At 27.7% G+C, this 22,553-nt stretch overlaps 2 protein-coding genes across 2 annotated transcripts in view; both read right to left on the bottom strand.

Annotated features, from left to right (window-relative positions):
* Positions 1–3,396, bottom strand: part of LOC113552064 (dipeptidase 1-like) — a 144,889-nt gene extending 141,493 nt beyond the window's left edge. Inside the window, exon 1 of the mRNA XM_026954732.1 lies at positions 2,997–3,396. The gene's annotated coding sequence lies outside the window, so the exon portion shown is untranslated. The remainder of the gene's footprint in view (positions 1–2,996) is intronic.
* A 15,385-nt stretch (positions 3,397–18,781) lies between these two features.
* On the bottom strand, positions 18,782–22,123 carry LOC113551349 (histone deacetylase 3). The gene is made up of 3 exons (XM_026953548.1): positions 21,204–22,123; positions 19,575–19,762; positions 18,782–19,297 (listed from the first exon to the last, which is right to left on the bottom strand). Exons 1-3 carry the CDS (start codon positions 21,906–21,908, stop codon positions 18,889–18,891), a joined length of 1,302 nt encoding a protein of 433 aa, XP_026809349.1. The 5' UTR covers positions 21,909–22,123; the 3' UTR covers positions 18,782–18,888.
* Positions 22,124–22,553: the final 430 nt, after the last annotated feature.

The raw sequence follows: 22,553 nt of genomic DNA, 5'->3' as shown, positions 1-22,553 counted from the left end.
ATTAAAAAAAAATCTTTTACTTTAAAATCTATTTTCACTCTAACTAAAAGTAAAAATATCCATTTTTAATACCTTCTGATTATTATCACCAACTTTACCTTTTTATCCTATATGATAATATTCAATAATTAAATTTCAACTAGTCTAACTTGAGATCTACCGTATGCTTACAAGATATGAGTTTGGTTAAAAAATATACCTATTTACACAACTTTATTGAAACTACTATTAAGATAACATTATGTACATTTAAATAAAGATCTTATAGTATTAATTTAATTTAATAAGTACTAATAAAAGTTTAGTCACACATTAACAGAGAGGAATTTTATCTTTGTTTAACCACAACTATTTTCATTTGTTGTGGTCGTTAACGTCTTACGTTGAGATCGAATGAAATTATATTTTTGTGAATTATTTTTGTTTTTATATGATTTATTTATTTATATATTTTTTGTTATGGGTAAAACTTTTAGAAATTTATACAGACATCATATGATACATAACAAATTTATATTTATCTATGCAATTAAAAAAAAAAAAAAATTTAAGCGATAATAACAATATAAGAACTTTTACAAAAGTAAAATAGGATGTTGTGAACTTACAGAACTATTGAGAAGTACCGAAAAATAAATTCTGATGGAGGTTAAGATTTCGATAAATGGCATATTTCAGTGACGATACGTCAATAGTAACAGGTAGATCAAACATTATAGTAGAGCCCTTTGTTTTATAGACTTTATAAATAAGTTGTTTTATTTTTTTTTTTTTTTTACATACATTTATATTGATCAAACACATTAATCTTTATGATAAAATATTTATTTTTCATTCTAATAAATGTATTCTACTGGTTCAATAATTTATATCTATCGTATATTTGTGACATATCTATTAAAAATATATCTATGTATATCATATTATTATTTATTAAATTACTATTTGTTGTATTTATATTTAGTTTTATAGTTTATAAATACTCTTCATTATTTAAATTGTATGTATAGATATAGGTAACATAATATGAATAAATTATTATTTTTTATAGTTTAAAATATATACATTTTATCTCTAAAAGCTCGTGTTTTTTTGTTTTGTTACATTGCGACATACCACTTAAATTTCTGGAAAATTAAATCAGAATATAACGATATTTAATTCCTCTAATAACTAGTCCCGTAGCTTTTATGCTTAAAATCCCACAGAAGTATGTACAATATATAAAAAAAAAATTTTTCAAAAAAAGGACTGCATACCGCCCATAGATATTTTACTAGGTATTTCACTGTAATGTAAATTAATTTCACATATCATTTGAATGGAATGTAAAATTATAAATTAAAATAGGTTAACAAAATCATTTATTTAATTGTTTAAATTATTAAATTACTAAAATTTTAAACATAATACCTAAAAATTAAATTTACATATTTTCATAACATGTATCCTGCGTCAAAATATTTCTAAGCTCTAAGCTTTTACATTTATTTTTCAAAATATAATACTTTTGTTTATCGGAGTTTTCAATAAATAATAAATAAAAATAATATTCAATTTTCAATCAAATTTTAATATAAAAAATAGGAATATCCAATCAAACATTGTTTTTAGGGATGACATTTTTTCAAGTAATGAAACTAAAAAGAGTTCTCTGGGGTCGATTTAAATTTTCGTCTTATCGTGCAATCTCGACAAGCGGACATCAAGAGGCGCTGCGTATATATATATATATATATTATATACTGTTAGGATTATACACAAAAAAAATACCCTTAATGTGAGAAAAAAACATAAACTAATAAATTACAAACCTAATGCGGAAAAATAATAACGAAATCAGTTTGAAAATCAATAAATATATTAAAAAAAAAAAAAAAAACGTAAGTATTTTGATTTTTTTTACTATAATATTGTATTTTTAAATTGTTTTAAGCTACATGCCGTGGGTTGAGTAAAAAAAAAAGAAAAAAATCACGCGTAATATATTATACTATTATAGGTAAGCATCAACAGTAAAACGATTCTCAGTGGGACTGTAAATCTGTAACGGCCACGGAAGTTTTTTTAAAAACCATATTATGGTCTATAGATGATCAACATAATAATAATAGTGAAATGGCAATAAACAGTTGTTCAAAAACCAGTGCTTAAATTGTGAAAGTTTGCTAAAAAAAAATATTTTAATATAGAAATGTATTTTATGTAATTATTGTATTGGTGTCTATTAAAAAAATAAGACATATTTTAAATCTTCTGGCACGTTACCTTTTTTTTAATACACTTTTTTTAATTTTATCACTAGTGTATAGCTCATCACGAAACGACACGAACGACGTGGTTTATATTTTATATTCGTTGGTTTGCATTGTATATCAATTCGAATTGATAAATCAACCTTTTTAGTCGCTGCAGTGCGTATTGTAAGATAATTTAGATTTCGGGCACACTGGCGCAAAAATCATACACTTTGCTATCCTTCGCAAAACTGACGTTTGAATTAGCTGCGCCGCGAAACAGATGATACAGTTTACACGCAGTAGATTTCTAACAGACGTCAGACAATAGTTGCGCGTTACAGATACAATAACTTAGAAAATGCGTTTAATAAAATACATGGCATTATAGAGACGACACGACGACAGTGCATGAGATAATAACACTTTATACTTGTAAAAAAATCATTTCGAGTTAAAGTTTTAAAGTTTAAAACCGTCGTATTACAGCGCACAGTACGATTTTTCTTTAACTCGTATTTAAAAAAAAAAAAAAAAAAATATTTTATCGTATACGAATTACTTCTATAATAACTATTATTGTATTACTTAGACCGCAAGACATTTTTTGGACCTTTTAGTAAGCATGTTTTTTTTTTTCCGTTTTTTCAAAATTCGTCCACTGCGGCCAACCGCGACACGCGTCACGAACGACGTGAATCGCCAATTTTTATATTCCGTACCTACATATATAGGTAAAAGCCAAACTACGGCACTCACCCGGCGCCAAACGAACGTGTTGCGTGAACGTATAAGCTGCAATTTGGCGGCGGCGAAACATTCGTATAACGGACCGCCTGCACCACGCCAGCACGGTGACGGCCACGTGCGCACACAGTGCCCGTGCGAATACGGACCACGGCGTGTTATCGTAAGGTGAATTCGAAAATCGGAACGTTAATTTTTGTATTAACGTCGTGGACGCTCGAAAACGGAACGGACCGGCGGCAGCGATATCGTGCACAGTGGTGTGCGTGAAATTATTGTTATGTCGTCGGGGAAAATGGTTTAAAAATAAAAATCGTTTGTTGTTGAAGTCGCGTGTTTATTGCGGGACACGCGTAACGACACAATGACAACCGAGCGGCGTTCAGAGCAGACCCCCGTGCACGGTGTGGCCGTGCCGCACAGCGACTACAACGCGGTTACACAACACCGCTGTAACGGCGGCGGTGGCTGTGGCGACGGCGTCAGCGGGATCGTCGGTGCACGAGATGGTGGGACGCGGTTGCACGTAGGTGGGTGGGTGGATGAATGTGGGTGCGCACCTTGGCGACGGCGACGACGCCGCCGCCGCCGCACACCCTTGGCCCGGCCACGCTCGAGTCACGGAAAAACCCGGGGGCTTGACCCGACCAAATCCGAGCGCGCGCGGCCGTCCGTCCCCGGCCAAAAGGGCGCCCGAAACGGTGACGCCGACGGCGCGGCGGTGACGGCCAGCGGCCACGCGTTTCCAGACGACTCGCGGGCGCAGTGAACGCGACGTACATGAAACGTGAGCGACGGCTGCGTCGGTGACCGCCGCCCCGACCACTCGCGTTTGATTAATCAACGGACGGTATAACGAGAACTACGCGGCCGTAACAGCGGGCGACCAACGGGGCGGCGTATTGTGTCTGCGGTGGTACGAACACGCGAGACGCGGACGCGCGCGCGGACCGTATAGATGACACCCGTCGAGATTTACCCGGTCCGTTTCCCCCGGAACCTTACCGGCATGATTTTCACGTTTTTATTTTATTTTCCGTTTCCTTGTGTGTGTTACATAATCCTTTTGAATTGTTGGGCATCAGCACTCGTTTGGACGTTCGGATCTCATTGCAGCTAAGCACAACAATACTAGCATAAGTATACGCGCGGAGAACGACTCGACGGCGGTACTTTTTTCTTCTCGAATGAGACAGCATAGTTTGAAATCCGCCTAAAGACGGTATTTTCGAATTTTTGAGATTTTTTGTACTGCTTAAGAAGTACTCCGTGAAGATGCAAATTTACATTTTCCTAACGACAATCCCCCTTTGATACGATAAATTGTTAAGCGGATAATTTTTCTGGACATTTTGACGTGTTCAAATTCAAACGAGAATTTTTCACTCTATGTATCAAGAATAATATAGGTCTATGATTGAATCTATTATATATTTTAGGTTTGGGAAACAATATAAGGGTTATGGTAATTCGGAATGATTTGTATTAATCTATCACTATTTATAGTTTAAAAATGGTTCAAGTATAATAAATACTATACTTATTTTATATTTTTGTAACACCATTTTTAAGGACTATTATCCTTAATATAATCATATTATTAATAACTGAAAAAATATTTGTTCAAAGTTTAATCAAAAGTTATATCAATCACTGAATAATTTACCCAAAAAGAAAGATTCGATTTTAAAAACACGCGTTCATATTGGTATAAGACACTCTAAGGACCTGAAGCGGTGCAAAAAATCTTAAAAATTTGAAAATATGGTCTTCGATATATTTTAAAATTTCAAAAGCCATAATTATTAAATGAAAAAAAAATTAGTGAACATGTTAGGTGAATCCCCTATACATATATTATTTTATTTTAAAAATGTTTAATTTGACTTTATTTATCATGAGTTATGAATCCATGGGTTTATTCGTGGTAAGCAATTCCCGATCCATCGTAGGTACCAAAAATCACCGCCCCTACGAACTTTAAAATAATATGTTAAACAATAATATTTAATTTTGAATTTTGAATTTTCTTATAAATAAATAAACTTACTATATTTTCTTTTTTTTAGGTACGAATACAAAGAAGTAAATGTGTAAAAATCTAATTCATGCCGCACGAATTACTGATAAACGACAATAATGTTAGTTAGATTATTAATTTGTCATCAACTAATAAAAATATTGAAAATCTTTCACTGCTTGAATAATATCTTATATTTTGAGATTGTTTTATAATAATTATTAATTTATTATATCTAATAAATAGGTACAAATGTAAATAATAATTATAATATATACTGAAAGGTCGTAGGTAAGTTATGTTAACGCCTATTTTATAATTCAATAAAATATTTAAACTTTATTATATTAATTGCTGTTAATAAATCATCTATTTGACACGCAATGACGTTGTTAGATAATTCGTTGCATACGCCTTTATGACAGGTACATTAACGCAAAATATATAGACTTTAATGTTCATCATTATACCGACAACGTTTGAATTAGCTACACCATGAAACAGATGATAGTTGATACAGTGAATATCGTATTCAATATTGTACGTGTTACACATATAAAAACTTACATAATTAGGTACACATGCAAATTGCATTTAACACAAAACGCATTTAATGATAATATTTTGTATTTAAAAACTATTTAATGCTAAAGTTAAAACTTAAAATCGATAAATTCTTGAGGTTTGTTCACCGAAATTATTTTCAGATATAAGTACCAATTTTATACTAATATGTAAAAACAACTAATTTTAGTTATTTTCAAACAACAGATGTATAAAATTGTTTATTCCGACAAGGAACCTATAAATTATATAGGTGACTTTGTGCGTCTTACCTATACGGGACGTTTGGCTTTAAATCCTTAAGAAGTAAATGCAAAGCTATAATATGTAATAAGACTTGTTTACTGCAATACTACGACATACAATATGCACACACTGACGGACAACGCTAAAACGATTAGCTAATAGCTATTTATCGAGATTCGGAAATTCAGGTAGAGAATTTAAACACACATCAACATCATTATATATCCTAGAGAATGTGTAAAATAAAAAAATGAACCAAAAATAACAGTCGAAAATCAGATAATGGTTATGGACACGGTAAAAACGACCAAACAAAAATATCGTGAATACTGAATATCCGCTCATCGCCACCGCCAGTGGCATATTTTACGGACGTGGTATGATTCAGTATCCCTGGCCGCCCCCTCCTCGTACAAAAAAAAAAAGAGATGACTAAATATGTTGAAATTTTAGTTTGATATTATAATATATATAATATATATAATGTTTAAACAAAGACTATACAGTATACACAATACTCGTTAAATGTACCTACAAAATATTTTAGAAATAAATAATTTATTGAAAAATCATAAAAACATTATAGAAATTCGATCTTGCAAAACAAAAAGTATTTGGATTTGGATAATGTCTTTCGAAACAATTTCAAAAAATCAACATAGACCTAAAGATGGTTATGAGTTTGGCTCAAAATACATCGGCCGAACTACAATTATTTAAAGAAAATGACGAGTTTTATGAAATTTACATATAACTATATGGGTAAGCAAAATATATTGCAAACAAATTTGAATCAAATTTGAAGATACCAAGAATATCAAATTTACAAAAAAAAATAGAATCAATAATTAAACTGATAAATACTATAACAAATCTTTATTTATTCAATATCTTAACTAATTTATTAATCACCTCAAATTTAGATGTATTAACTACAAAAATATTTTAAATGACTTTCAATTTCTTTTAGATTCAAAGAAAAAAACAATATTTTTCTAAATTCATTGATACATACAAAGAAGAATTCGTTTCACCTATATTAGTTGTAATTGGAGAGTTCAAGTTATGGCAGAGAAAATTAAAAAACATGAGAGACGAGCCAAATAACGCAATTGGTGCGTATTTGACGAGTAGGTATAAAGATATGTATCATGGTATATTCATATTACTTCAAATTCTAGCAACATTCTCAGAAACGACTGCGTCAAAGAAAAGAACATTTTCGAAATTGAAATGAATAAAAGCGTACTTACGTAATACTATTTCTGAAGTAAGTATTAACATTTTATTCAATAAAATATTTATTTATTTTTGTAAAATTTACGATTTTTTTCTTTTTAGAATAGACTTAACGGTTTGTCAATGTTATCCATTATTACAGTAAAGATTTTTTCTCACCTCATAACATTTTAGATGAACTAAAAAAATAAAAAAAAGACTATTAGATTTTGTACTTTAAAATTGTAAAAATGATTTTACATTAAATATATAGGTACCTACAACATTTTAAAACCAGCCATGCAATTCTTAATATCTATTACTAACAATTTTTTATTCGTGTAGTCTATATCTATTAATAACTATTTTGTAATATCAATATATAAAAAATTGTGGGCCTCTCTAAAAATAATTTGATTAAACGCCACTGTCCATCGCCAATTATTCGCCATATACATAAAATGGTCGGTGCTCGTCAATGATTACTGTAGAATAGTAAAGCGGATAAAATCTCATCGGATAAACCTATGTTGTGCAGGTGTAAACAACTTTCTGTATGCGACCGTGAACCCCCTTCATAGTGGCGTCCTATAAACCCATCTATTTATCCATTATATTTACCACATCTTTAAACACTATATCTAGGCAAGCTATTGTATAATTTTTACGAAATGAATGACCGCAAGTGGGTAACAACTACAATATTTTCTAATGGCCATCACAATAACTTAGAAGTTAATGACCTGAGAATAATGCAAACAAAACATAAAAATATCGCCCTCGAGAAAATTTAAAATTAACTACACTTTGTCTAGTTGACTTAAATTAATTTAATTTTATAAATCAAATGCTTACATTAAATAATAAAATACAACAAGATTAGTTTAAAATATAAACAATGCCGTAACGAAAGAAAAATCCAAAAAATTAAAATTAATCGTTATGATTTATATGTTATTTAAACTCATTTTTAGCTAAGAAAGCATCGTCTAAAAGACATTTCAAAAATAAATTTAAAAGTTATCAACTTCTGATCCCTAAACTCATCACTCATCGGTTTTAAGTCTCCACAATCCGCCTCGCCTCCGCCCTCAACCGTCGACAATAAGTCGCCTCTTCCATATTATAACACCGATGGACAAAACAAGCCACCTGTTTCCCATGAGTCCCTTTTTTTAAAAGACGTAAAAAAAAAATAATTTCACTGCTCGAACCGTTCAAAAGAAGAATACAGTGTGCAAAATATTATAATAAGTTTCATTCTATTTATTTCATACTTAAAATTAATTTCCTACAGTGTGATAAATGTGTTTTTGATATATTCGCTCTAATGCATAAAAACATCTATAATATAATATTTATATATTATACAAATAAATAAGAACGACGATTCACAACTTTGGTCCATAATTTACATAATACAAACCTAGTATTATAACAATGATGATATACAATGTAATTTTATCTATTACTATTATCATAGATTAAAATAAATACTCTAGTATATTATAATATTTAACTATCATGTACATTGTATATAAATATACACTTTTGTTTCTTTTTTACCCCCAGTGAGTAGTGACATATTGTTATTGTTATTGTTATTATCCACACGATTATAGTAATCAAGTGATGATCTTTAAAACAAAATATTAACAACCTATTATCGCTGTACAATAAAATTATCGTTCTAATAAAACGACGAAGTACAGACGATTTCGGATTTATAATGGTTTTATTTGAAGAGCCTTATTATTATTACTTGTTTTAACTGATCGTAAAATATTTATACTCACTTCTACACGACCACAGACATAACATAAATGTTACAAAGGTGAAAGACGAATCTATTAAAATGGTAATTTTATAGTACCTATCTAGATGTATGGATGAGACATGTAGTACTATCTACTGCTCCAAGAAAAATAAATTCTCTAAGGTCGAGTTAAATAACAAAAGACGTATTATTACACTCAAAAAGAAACCTTTTGTACCACAAAATTATGCTAATTTAATGTTTAATATAATCTGGCTAAATAATATTTTAAAATGTTTATAATATGTTATATAGCATCATCATCAAAAGCATGCAATTTAAATGAAATTATATAGTTGAGTTTCCCTAGTTCGTATAAAAAATGTATATAGATTTAATAATAATAGCAATAATGTAAATATTGTAACAGACACTGTAGTATATTATACGTATTAATATCATTTTTAGCTAATAAAACTATAAAATTATCTTTACTATTAAGTTAGTTTAATTTAAAAGAAAGATTTCATTAAAAAAAAAAAAACATTGCGTTTTAAAAAACTGTTTTTCTGTTCTTTAGCCACAAACAAATGGATAAATTCATAATACTATAGTATTATATTATTGTAAACATTTGACCTTAAAATAAACTATAAAATTTTTTTTTTTAGATGCCCATACAATTTTATCAATTATTTACCAAAAATAAATACCGACTTCAAATAGATATATATATATATATATATATATATATATATATGTGTGTGTGTGTGTGTGTGTGTGTGTGTAGTGAAATATTTGGCAGTGGAGTTTTTATATAAACCTTTATTTATGGTTTTTAGAAATGGCAAACTATATATAATATTACAAGTAAAAAAATTGAACTTAAAATAATTTTAAATACTATTAAGAACAATTTTGTTAGTATAAGTAGTAGGTAACTTGTTTATATTTTCCCAAAAAAATAATAATTATAAGTATCTAATAATCTATTAATCTATTTATCTTTTTATCTATCTATCTACTAATTAACACATCCCTGTGAAGTTGTAAATATCAATCATACTTATTAATATACATAATATACATTGTGTGTACAAGAAAATATTTAATATATATCGTTAAATCAAAACAAATTTATTTTTAACTTGAACTAATCACAATTCATAAAGTTATGTGAAACATCATTCATAAATTTGATAACATTGAATAAACATAGACCGCAAAATTTAGTTTTAGGTAAGTACTATAAGGTCTATATGTCATTTGATATAGAGTAACAACTCAGTGGTAGCAGTACTATTATAAACAAATTAATTGAATTATAGAAATGGATGGTAAATAGTAAATTATTCATACTGTAAAATATCAAGTTTTAGACATTCAAGAGGATGTAGCACTGGTATTTATTGTCTCCGTCTTACAAGTGTGTAACATAGCAAATTTAAGCTCAGCAGATCACTTGTAGCTTTGTTAGTTTAAAAATTAGAGTGAATCGACCTATTATGAAACTTTATGGTAAGAATCTTTTTGTGTTTGGATTAGGATTTTTTACAATACTTCAATTTTTTAGCAAGTTATGCATATATAATACAGTGTAAATTAAAAATGCTTATAACTCACTTAATAACTGAACTATTGTCAAAAAACTGCATTTACATATTATAAACACAGCTAATGTTCTTATACCATCAAGTTTTATAATAGGTCGATTTACTCTAATTTTTAAACTAACAAAACTACAATAAATAGTGATCTGCTGAGCGTAAAGTCGCTATGTTACGCAATTGTAAGACGGAGACAACGAATGCCAGTGTTATGTACTCTTAATAGTAGTATTCCTAATTCCTAAAGATATTTGAATTTTCACTGTTAAAAAACAGATAAAAAAAAATAAAAGTATTTATTATTATAATATAAAATTAGACAAATTCCAAGAATGAATATTATTTAAAAAGTAGTTAAGTAAATACTATACATTTCATCTGTTTCAGGGCTTCTGGACATATATAGGTGTATATTAGAAATATTAAATATACTTAAAGTTCCTATAAAACCTATTCAAAATACTACAGATTAAATTTTAGAGTACTAAAAAAATTACGAAAAAATAATTTACAAAAATTATGTAATTATAATTTTTTAGATTTTTAATATAATTTCGTATATTATAAATTATATTGGTAATATCATAATGAAAATCATATTCAAATTTGATTTTTTTTTCAAATCCGAATATTGATTTTGGTTTATGATACACATTTATAGAATATTAGACCACTGATAACTGATGAGTGATGGTTATATTAAGTCTAAAATCTAAAAGGCATCAACAAGGTATCTTAAAATGTATTTAAAATTTAAAAGAAAATAATAAAAATATTACCTTTCTTTCAATTTATTAAGGAATTATATTGGTCTTAAAACATCTGAATGAAAATATGGAACATTAATAGCAATAATATAGGTACCTACTAAACATTTAAATAATATCGTTTTTTACTTAAGAACAAAATAAGTACTTAACTTTCATATTGCATGATACTTTGCTAGTTTTATTTTCATTGACGTCAACGAAATGCTTTTAAATACTTTTACATAATCTTTGTCCGTGAACATATTGTATAATATATATATTCCAGAAGGTCATTTTACTTTTCACCCATTTTGTTTCATCGTCTTTTTTCCTTATTATTAGTGTATGTATATTTTTATATTTTATATACATATATTTTTTCTCTCGTTACAAAAGTAGGCGACGTGGTTGTTATCAAAAAGGGTATCATGGAGTGGTAACAAGCAGATGCAAAAAAAAAAATGATGGAATTTTTAATGAGACGGAAAGAAAATCGTACGTCGTTGAACACGAGAACAATTTCACTAGCTATAGCACCTACTTTATGAGGTCTACGTGTATAATAAAATATTGAATGCGCATTCATAAATTTTAAAATCTTTATTTTTTTTCTCCAAAAATAGGGTTTCAATTTAAAACAGATACCATATATTATTTTGATATAAAAATACACCGATACTTGAAAAAAACTCTTTAGTCGATTTTGTTCAATTATAATATTATATATAAGTACCCAACACTATTAATTTATTATATTCTAAAGATTTTATGCCTACTAATTGTAATCTAGAAAAATATAAACTTATAAAAATTTGACAAAATTTGACAAAATTTATATTATAATGCAATATTGTCCGTACTTATCGATATGAATATATCAAAAATCATCGAACGATATAACATAAATACATTGATATATTTTCTTTAAATCTTTTTGCTTTTAAATATTATACACATTACACATATATATGTATACAAGTATAAAAGTATAAAATTCCTGGAAATAAAAAAAAACATCATTCAAAGTCTTAACTGCTAGTCATTGGGGCATACAATAAATTGCTGTTGTAACTTCCGCGTTATGTGAAATATGGTAATCAACACCCACAAACGGTTGCAAATAAAACGAAAATCCTTTATCAGACCCTCCATACTGAAATGTACACCAAAAATAGTGTGAATACTAAGCTGTAGTCCTGAAAAATTTAAAGAGGGGAAGATAAATTAAGAAATAGACAATATCAAAATATTATATCAAAATAATGATACGTTATGTTTATTTATATTATTTATGTATGCATGAATATACTTATATGTATTATTATTTTAAAATAAAAACAGTTACAGAACGAGATGGCTAATTCTTTTGGTGGATAAAATAAACTACAATAGCACAAATTAATGTGTAATATGTAGGTACATTGTGATAAAATATAATTAGATAATAATAACGACAACAGTTATCAAAATCTAGTCATAAAAAAGTCCACTATTTAGAGTTGTCCAGGAGGTTTCACCGTATATATTTATTATATATATTATTTACTTCAAACTGTAGTATACCCAGAAATTTGTTAACGGAGGAGGGGGTCAAATGGCTCAATGCTCAATAATAATTACTTTTTTTAATTTGGGTTTCCGCTAACAAATATATATGTTTAGAATGTTTAGATACATCATAACTAACAGAACACTTATACATGGCTTATATAATGGCTTTATGTAGCCAATAAGTTAGGTAACAAATCTATGGAATAAGTACCAGCATATTTATTTGATAATATTTGAGTATTATTAAAATAATATTTTGTTAAATTACCTAATACGTAGGTACTTGCTGTCTATAAAAATTATACTAGTGTAGTGGTGTCTGTCGTCTGATAAAAATGCTAAGATCTTGATTAAAGACTTAATATTTATACATATAAATAGAATGTTATATTATTATACTTGACCATGCGGCTATGCATAATGTGTTGTCTCCGACTTGCTAACGCATAAAAAACAAATTTTATATTCAGAATAATATATTAATTTAGGTTCCAACTCAATTGTTTTTGATATTAGAATAAATTGACTTATTACCAAATTTAAAGATGATATAATATTATCTAAGACACCGTAGCGTAGATTTTTTTTATAACTTAACTATGAAGCAAGTTTTAAGTAGGTATTTTAAAATTATACATTTATCATAATAATATATTATTTAATATTATATATAAATAAAATATGTGCAATAAACAATTTTGTTCGATTACGTTTTAACGATAAGTATAAGCACATTTTATATCGTCAACATTTTAATGAAGTTGGAACGGGGTCTCGAACTTAATTCATATCCCCATGGATACACCCATGTTGCGAACTAACATTCCGTATTTTAACAGGACTAAAATACCGTGAGAAGGGGAAAAAATCTTCACAGAACAAATATCCAAGGAAAAATATCCAGGAGATATAAAATATCCCAAGGAAAAAAATCCGAAGAAACCATATCTGAGAAAAAATATGTAACTGTGGGACAAAATGTGCGTAGAAATAATATTATATCCGGGGAAAATATACACGAAGATAAAAGTCCTGAAAAGTAATAAATATAATGAAATAAAAGTAATATAACGCTGTAATAAGTAATAATAATAAATAAATGTCGTCGTGTCATAACTATTTTGATATTTATTATCAGTATTGTTATAGTATGATTTCAACATTGTATTATGTATTATATATACAATTATATCGCATAGATACATATTATACCTACTTATAGTGCCTACTTATATTCATTTAGGTACACCTATAAATTCTGTAAAAATAAATAAGTTAAAATAAATATTTTTAAAATTTTAATATAGGTACCTAAATAATAAACTACCTATAAAAATAATAAATAATATTTGTGATTTATTAGATACAGATGCACAATTCCCGATAGAGTTTAACTGGTCAACTGATTTTTAGAACTTTTACCAGCCCACCAGTCCTAAAACCACTAAAATCGGTTGGAACAATAATTTAGTTCAATACTTAATTTTCCAAAATTAAGTCTGCCTTATCGAGGTCCGAGTTAGATTCGATTAGTACCTCGTTGGTCCTATTTAGATCAGCAACATTAGAGAGGGGAAGAGATCACCCTACACTAATAGACCTCACCTAGAAAAATATTATTGGATTATAATGACGTTGAGGTATATTTCTAAGATTTACAACATTTTTCTACCTATCAAATTACAATCTCGAATAATAATTTTTATTAAAAAGGTAAATAAAAATGCAATCGTGTCTTTTGTTGTATATGCTAACAAGAAAAAATAATAGAAAAATATATTAACTATCAACAATGAATATTGCCGAATCAGACAATATTCGCTTGTCAATGATGCAAATGAACGAAGCAGAGACTTACAATTTAACGAAGGGATAAAAAAAAACCACTAACGAAGCATAAACGATCACTCTTGGTTTGGATCCAACATTTAAAATGAGGGGTGCCAGGAAAATGAACTTGTTTATTTAAGAGGACGTAGAACCCGCATATGTTGTCTCCGTCTTACATACTTGCGACATAGTAAATTTTCATTCACAAGTTTCAATATTGTGCTGTTAGTTTTGATATCAGGGTGAACTGATCTATTATAAAATTTAAAGGTAAGATTAATATCCAGGGCCCCACCTTTCCTTTTATTGATATTGTTATTTTTAAGTAAGTTATGATCATTTTAAAATGTACAGTTTCAAAAAGATCATAACTTACTTAAAAATAAATAGTAATAATAACAATAAAAGGCTACATGGGGCCCTGGTTAATCTTACCTTTGAATTTTATAATAGGTCAGTTCATTTTAATATCAAAACTAACAGCTTAATATTGAAACTGGTGAATAAACATTTGTTATGTCTCGTGTGTGTAAGACCGAGACAACACATGAGGGTACTACGTCCTCCTAAGGCAACCGGGCGACACCTACGGAAGTCTCTTCGAATCGAAGTAAGTATTTACGGGTAAGTATGACGATCGCGGAAACATCTAAATTATTTAAATTGTGTTTTTGAGTTAGTGTTATGATAAAATTTTTCGGTCATCTGTCAGTGTTTGAGTAGGTAGGTCACCTACTTAGTGTCCTAGACACACTATATATCAGGGGTGACCAAACTTTTTTTGGCCACGACCTACTAAAAATATAGATACTTTACTTACGAGGATCGACTTCCATAAAAAAACCTAACCACCATGATTAATTTTCGTGTGCGTAGCCTAAAAATAAATTCTAACACGATCGACTTTTAAATCGCTTGCGATCGACCAATAGATTGCAATCAACCGTTTGGCCGCCGCCGCCCCTGCTATTGCTATATTATATATTATATAACAGTATTCTCTGAGCTAATTTTAAACTAAATTTAATTCTTTGTCATTGAGGTTTAAAAGTCTAAACGGTGAAGGTAGAACAGGTAGTCCTATATCGATTTAAAAATAGCTAAATACTAAGTACTTAACCAGTTAATATATTATGGTCTTTTTATTTTTTGTCGTGTAAATTTAGTTAGAAGTACCTTGGTACCTACCTATATGGCTATATCACTTTCTCTAAAAAGTGTATACGTATTATACTACACTTTTTAAATATCTATATTATTAATTATTATTATATTACAATTATGTCAGCTCATTTAAATATAAATCATAGTAGGCAAGTACCAATAAATAGGTACCAAAATAAAGAAAATTGGAAATACAGCACTTACCAACCTATGTCTGAGAAAGTTTATCAGCATATATTTCTAATGATATTTTATACTTAAATATTAAAGTAATTAATTATTTTTACCAAAAAAAAATTATCGGTACCTTCAAGTTAGTAGTATACATACTGACGTACTTTACTGTTGTAAAAAAAATAAAATATTTATAAAGCTATTTTTAAAGATACATACCATATCCAGAAAATGATAGTATAAATAATTGTTGAAAATTACAGGTAGGTATTTATTTTAATTCGTTTTTTCAATTAGAACAAAATAAATTTAGTATTTCATTAGTGTTTATTCCCAGTTTACCATAATTGTTTAGTTTTTCCGCATTTATAAGAAAAGTATATTGGGAATCATTTAGTGATTTGTATGAAATATCCAGATATATTTACTTAGGTTTAGGTAACTTCCTTAAAAGTAGGATTTTGTTTTGTTTTTTTAACAATATTTTTAAAATTTAAGACTAGAATATTAGGTATTTAATATTATGAAATTTTATTCGGCTACTAAGTATTAAAGTATATCTAACTAAATAATAAATTATAAAATTAATATCAGAACTTATAAGATACTTACTGAGTAGATATTCAATATTATTTACTAGCTTTAGCTTTGTCACTGTAAAATACTATATAGGATATAGGTACTCAGTAACTTAAGAGGACGTTGTACCCGCATGTGTTGTCTCTGTCTTATACACGCGTAACATAGCTAAAACCTGTTTTGCGCGGGACAACTTTACTCCCTCGATATTTTAATCAAAACAATCAAAGTTATAAATCCCATTGGGAAGAACTTTACCTGTGAAGAAGCGTTTTAATTTTTTGATAACATGAATGCAATTAAAGTTATCGGTTTGAAAACTTTAGGTTTTTTTTATTTAATTATTAAAAATTATTGGTTACCACTATCAAAAAAATTAAAACGCTACGTCACAGGTAATGTTCTTTCCAATGGGATTTATAATTTTGGTAATTTTGATATAAATATCGAGAGAGTAAAATTGTCCCGCGCATAAGTTTTTAACTATGTTACGCGTGTATAAGACAGAGACAACACATGCGGGTATAGCGTCCTCTTAATACTTGTGTAGATGTTAGTGCAACTGTAGACTGCAGCCTGCAGTTAGTTATTAGATTTGTGTATCATAAGTTATGATTCATAACCTACTTATAATTTAGCATACATGTAGATTGTAAGTAGTTAATAATATTTAATAAAAATATTGTGTAAGTAATTCTAAAAGTTATTAAAATTATTATTTTAAACAATTGAATTACCAACAAACATTATAATAAATTAGGTATACATTAATATATTATGACTTATTCATTGTTATTTGTTAGTAATTTATTATTATTTATAATAGGATAGAAAACACAACATTAAAATACAATTTATACAATTTATACAATAAAGATACCTAGTTTATAATTTGTTTATTAGTAAGTATCTATCAATTAATTCAATTGGTTAAAATATTTAACTAATAAAATTATCAATACAATATTTTTTTATTAAATATATAATAGTAATGATTATTTTTGTTATTATTATTTATATTTAATTATTCTAAGTATCAACATACAATCACTTATTTACATAACAAATAGGTATAATATTATTATAAAAAAATTCTATACTTATCAATTATTGTCATCAACAATAAAAAGTAACCTTAAATACTTCATTATCATATCAAATTGAGATTTTCAACAATTTATTTCATATAATGATTTGTTAGTTTTTTACTTTTTATTCATAATTCATAAGTCATAACAAATACCTACCTTACGAGGAACATATCTTTAAGATCATAGGTAATCATATAGGTTCCTCTAAGAATATATACATTTTTAAATATATGTCAACATAATCATTGAGTCCAGCACAAGTCTACCCAAAAAAATTTTCAATTTACAATTCAATGCCTAAAATTTATCAAATTTCATTATACCATACACCATTAACATTACTAAAATAAAATTAATCATAGTATATAATATTACAGCAAGTAAATAATTAACTATCTAATTACATGCTGAGCTATAATAATATTATATTATCATTAAATTTAAGCTCTGCTACTAATATATGATAATTAATGGTACATTAATTGGTTTAACAGATTTTGATTTTCAAATCAATATAAATGGATCTAAAATTGTTTTCTCTTAATATATTTAAATGTAATGCTCTTTGAATTGTATATTTACATATTACTTTAAATCTATATCAAAGCACTATACATAATATACTTATATATTTTGCTTACAAAAAATATCAGGACAATTATTTTATCAACTTCTTTAAATAATAAAATGCAAATAAATTAAAAAAATAAATTATAATTTATTATTTTACAAGTTATATATACATAGAAATAATACAGCATATAGATACATCATTTAAAAAAATGTTCCATTCTTTCTATAGTAAAACAAAATTATATTTTATAAATGGTAAAAAAACCCAGTTACAGTAAAAACTTCCTTACACAATTATTTGAGAAAATGGTTATGAATAAATCTAAACTTATTAAACGTCTTATTTAATATTTAAATATTACCATTATGAATACTGGCAAATATATTGACAGTTGATATACAATGCCTTAAGACAATAATATTTATTACCAACAACAAATTAGTAAAAAATACCTTGTTAATCATACTGTATATTAGTCTGATTATTTTTTTTATGAACATTAAAAAAGAAAAATAATATGATTTTAAATTTTGATGTAGAACTCATAACACATTACATAACTAAAAAAAAAAAAAATTATAACATTACAATACATACATGAGACAGTTATTATTTTTATTTCTTTTAATATACTTTTGTTAAAAACAAATATACTTGAATATTAAACATTTTTTATCAGTTTAATAAAATGTTTACCTTGATATGTTTAAATATATTTATACTCGTAACAAATATTGAAAAAAAATACTAAAAATTACCATTAAGTAATCAATTTATATTACTATCTAGTTTCATCAGAATCCTGATCTTTATCATCTTGATAAAATTCATTTGGTGCATCAACTCTTCGATCAAGTTCAACCTGTGATTGTCTTACATCTGGATCAACTTCATCTAAAGCAATAGCATTAAATTCCTCTGTAGGAAGTGCATCACCAGGTACATTTTGAATTTGTACACTTGGCGAGTGTTGTACCATTTTAAGGTTATCATAGGTATGTTTAACAATAAGTTCTAAGTATTGTTTACTGTTGGCATTTTCTTGTCGTGTTACAACTTCAGGATGTAATAAAAAGTCTGGAGCAAAATAGTCACGATATTCATGTTCAGGAATTGTATTACTAATTTCTTCATCAATCAAAAGAGATGTTTCATAAGTCCAACACCGAGCAACATTTCTTAAAGTATACCTAAATTCAGATAATGATACGTTTTATAAGGATTATTATAGACATAATATACATAATCTAAAAGATAATTTCTTTAGTTGGATATAAGCACAGTATAACTTATGTTTTTAAATGACCCAACAATTTGTGATCTTTCTATACCACTTGGCTTCTCTTAAAGAAGATTATATTTTAGGTATAATATTTGTATTAAGAAAATGTGTCTTATTTAGAGACTAAATTTAGTTAGCATGTTAAACATATTTTTCTTTATGATTGTTTTAAAATAAGAACTTACCCTCCACCGCCAACAGTTAGAAGAGGTACATTTAAATCTTTAATAAATTTAACACATTCTCCATGTCCTTTGGTACTTAGATTAAAACAACCCAAACGATCACCATTTAATGAATCTGCACCACATTGAAGAACAATTGCTGTAGGTTGGTAAAGATCCATTACATGTTGAATTACAGGTTTGAATACCTAAAATAATAAAGGTTATTTAATAAAAAAAAAAGTTATAAGTATATTTAATTTGTTATTCATATTATTTACTGCATGAAGGAAATATATTTCATAAAATTATTTTAATGAGTTAACCTAGAAATTTAAGTAATATCTGACACCTTTAACATACTTATATTTTTATTGCAGTTAAAAAGTTTGTAATTTAATCTTCATTAAAAATATCCATATATTTTAAAACCAAATGTCCAAAATTAAACATAAGCAATTTTAAAATGTAGACCTCATAATTTTATAATTTGTCATGAAAATTAACTAGAGAAAGACTTAAATATTTTTTATAGGACTACTAATGTTTAAATATATTCATCCGTATTATTTTATAAGCATTATTATATTATTATTTTGTATTTTTTTTTCTTTTGCACAATGTTATCAATATAAATCATATCACTGATCCTTGAAAGTATAAAAATAATAGAAAAGCAAATAAAACTTAAAGGTCCAATAACAATAATAATAGGTACAGGATATATATATTTACTTCTGATTGGGATTTTTTTATTTACTTGAAAGAAAAGTGGTATCTCAATACCAACTTAAGAGGATGCAACACTTACATGTGTTGTCTCCGTCTTACAAGAACACAACATAGTAAATTTACTTTCAGCAGATCATGTTTAGCTCCATTAGTTTAAAATTACAGTAAATTGACCTATTATTAAACTTGATGGTAAGAACATTATCTGTGTTTGTATGTTGGTTTTTTACTATTATTCAGTTTTTAAGTAAGTTTTGAGCAATTTTAATTTATGCTATATGATATATGCATAACTTGCTAAAAAATTGAACTATTGTAAAAAATTCAAATACAAACACAAATAATATTCTTAACATCAAGTTCCATAATAGGTCGATTCACTCTAATTTTTAAACTAACGGAGTTAAACGTGATCTACTGAGCATATATTTGCTATATTACATACTTGTAAGACAGAGACAACACATGCGAGTGTGACTTAATATTTTTGATATCTTTTCTTCATTATTTTAGTATAAGTGTAGAAATTATTATTCTAAAGACTACATTAAACTCATTGTTTAAAATAACTAATGAAAAATTATGTAAAAGGACTATAACAATATGATAGTTAGATAGACTAGTAAAAACATTTAATTGAAATTTAAAAAACAGTATATAGCATCTAGAACGATAAAAATCATAAAAAAATAAAATTATCCAATTATATTAGTTCTGAAATGTGATACCTAATGTACTATTATTATATTTAGTGTTTTATAGTAAAAATAATATTAGCAATAAATGCCTTAAGTATGTTTTAATTATAATGATTTTTAAATAAATATTGAGCATTTTAAAACACTGGATTTTATTTTAAGGACTTATAATCAAATAATTTAAGAAATTTAATAATTATTTTTTAATCTTTTTACATACTTGTGAATAGCTAAAATCATCAATCCCTTCTTTTAAAGGGACATTTACAGAATAATATCTTCCAACATCTGCTCCAATCTCATACATGTCACCAGTACCAGGAAAAAACCAGTTACCATACTTATGAAATGATACAGTCATTACACGATCTGTTAAATAAAATGCTTCTTGGACACCATCACCATGATGTACGTCAATATCGATATACAAAACTCTTGGATGGTATTTTAATAGTTCCAAAATAGCAATTACAATATCATTTACATAACAAAAACCAGAAGCTTCAAACTTTTTGGCATGATGAAGACCACCTGACCAGTTGATAGCAATATCACAACAGTTTTTGTTTAGTTTCATTGCCCCATCTAGCGAAGCACCCGTGTACATGGAACAGAAATCATATAGACCTTCGAATACTGGACAGTCTTCGCCCACATTAAAATGATTCAAGTATTTGCTGTAGGTGGTCAGATTCTGTGGCGTTACCCTCTGAAGGAACTCAATGTACTCATCGTGATGGAACCGGCACATGTCGTGAGCACTAGCACGGTACGGCCGATATATTTTCATTTTATTGTAGAGACCATAGTTTAATACCAAACTGTGTATAACCGACAAACGATGTGGCTTCATGGGGTGCGCTGGCCCATAGTGAAAATTGCCTACGTCGGGGTTGTAAAAATAAAACACACGCTTATTAGACATTTCGATGGCAGTATTAGAACATTCTGAAATTTGTAGATAACACAGCGGTTGACTCCAAAACGATCGTAATCGATCGCATTTCACTTGAATTTAAATTAACATAAAACAAAAACTATTCAATTGAGTAACATTAATGTATTTTATTTTAGTAAACACTTGACAATCTAACGACAACAAATTTATTTTACTGCAGTCCCGCACCGACGGAATTGAAGGTTCAGAAGTTAGTAACAGATATCTGATATGAACAGATACTGTTTGCAATTGGTTCGCAAAATGTTAGTACCTAATCAAACGTCTAGTCGAGGGGGGGGGGGGTAAACTAGTAATTCACAACCGGCTACGACTACTTGTCGACTGCCTTACTCTTGCATGTTATTTTTTAATTGTTACTTGTTAGAAGTCACTGCCATCAGAACGTTCACAGGGGGTTTCGTCAATCGCACCAAATTTGGGACACTACCTGTATAGTATACATCTATTGTGCCGACATTAAAAGAGTTTATTAAAAAGGAATACATCTATTGCGCTGGTCAAAATTATAATAAAAAGTAAATTTAAATAAAAATAATTTACATACAAATTAATCTTTCTAATGAAGTGTCTTGAATCTTAATCTCAATCTAAAAAAATTAAATTAAAATT

The sequence above is a fragment of the Rhopalosiphum maidis genome, chromosome 2 (assembly GCF_003676215.2).
Source record: "Rhopalosiphum maidis isolate BTI-1 chromosome 2, ASM367621v3, whole genome shotgun sequence".
Taxonomy (NCBI): domain Eukaryota; kingdom Metazoa; phylum Arthropoda; class Insecta; order Hemiptera; family Aphididae; genus Rhopalosiphum; species Rhopalosiphum maidis.
Note: the sequence above shows the minus strand (reverse complement) of the source record. Positions and strands in the feature narration are given on the sequence as shown.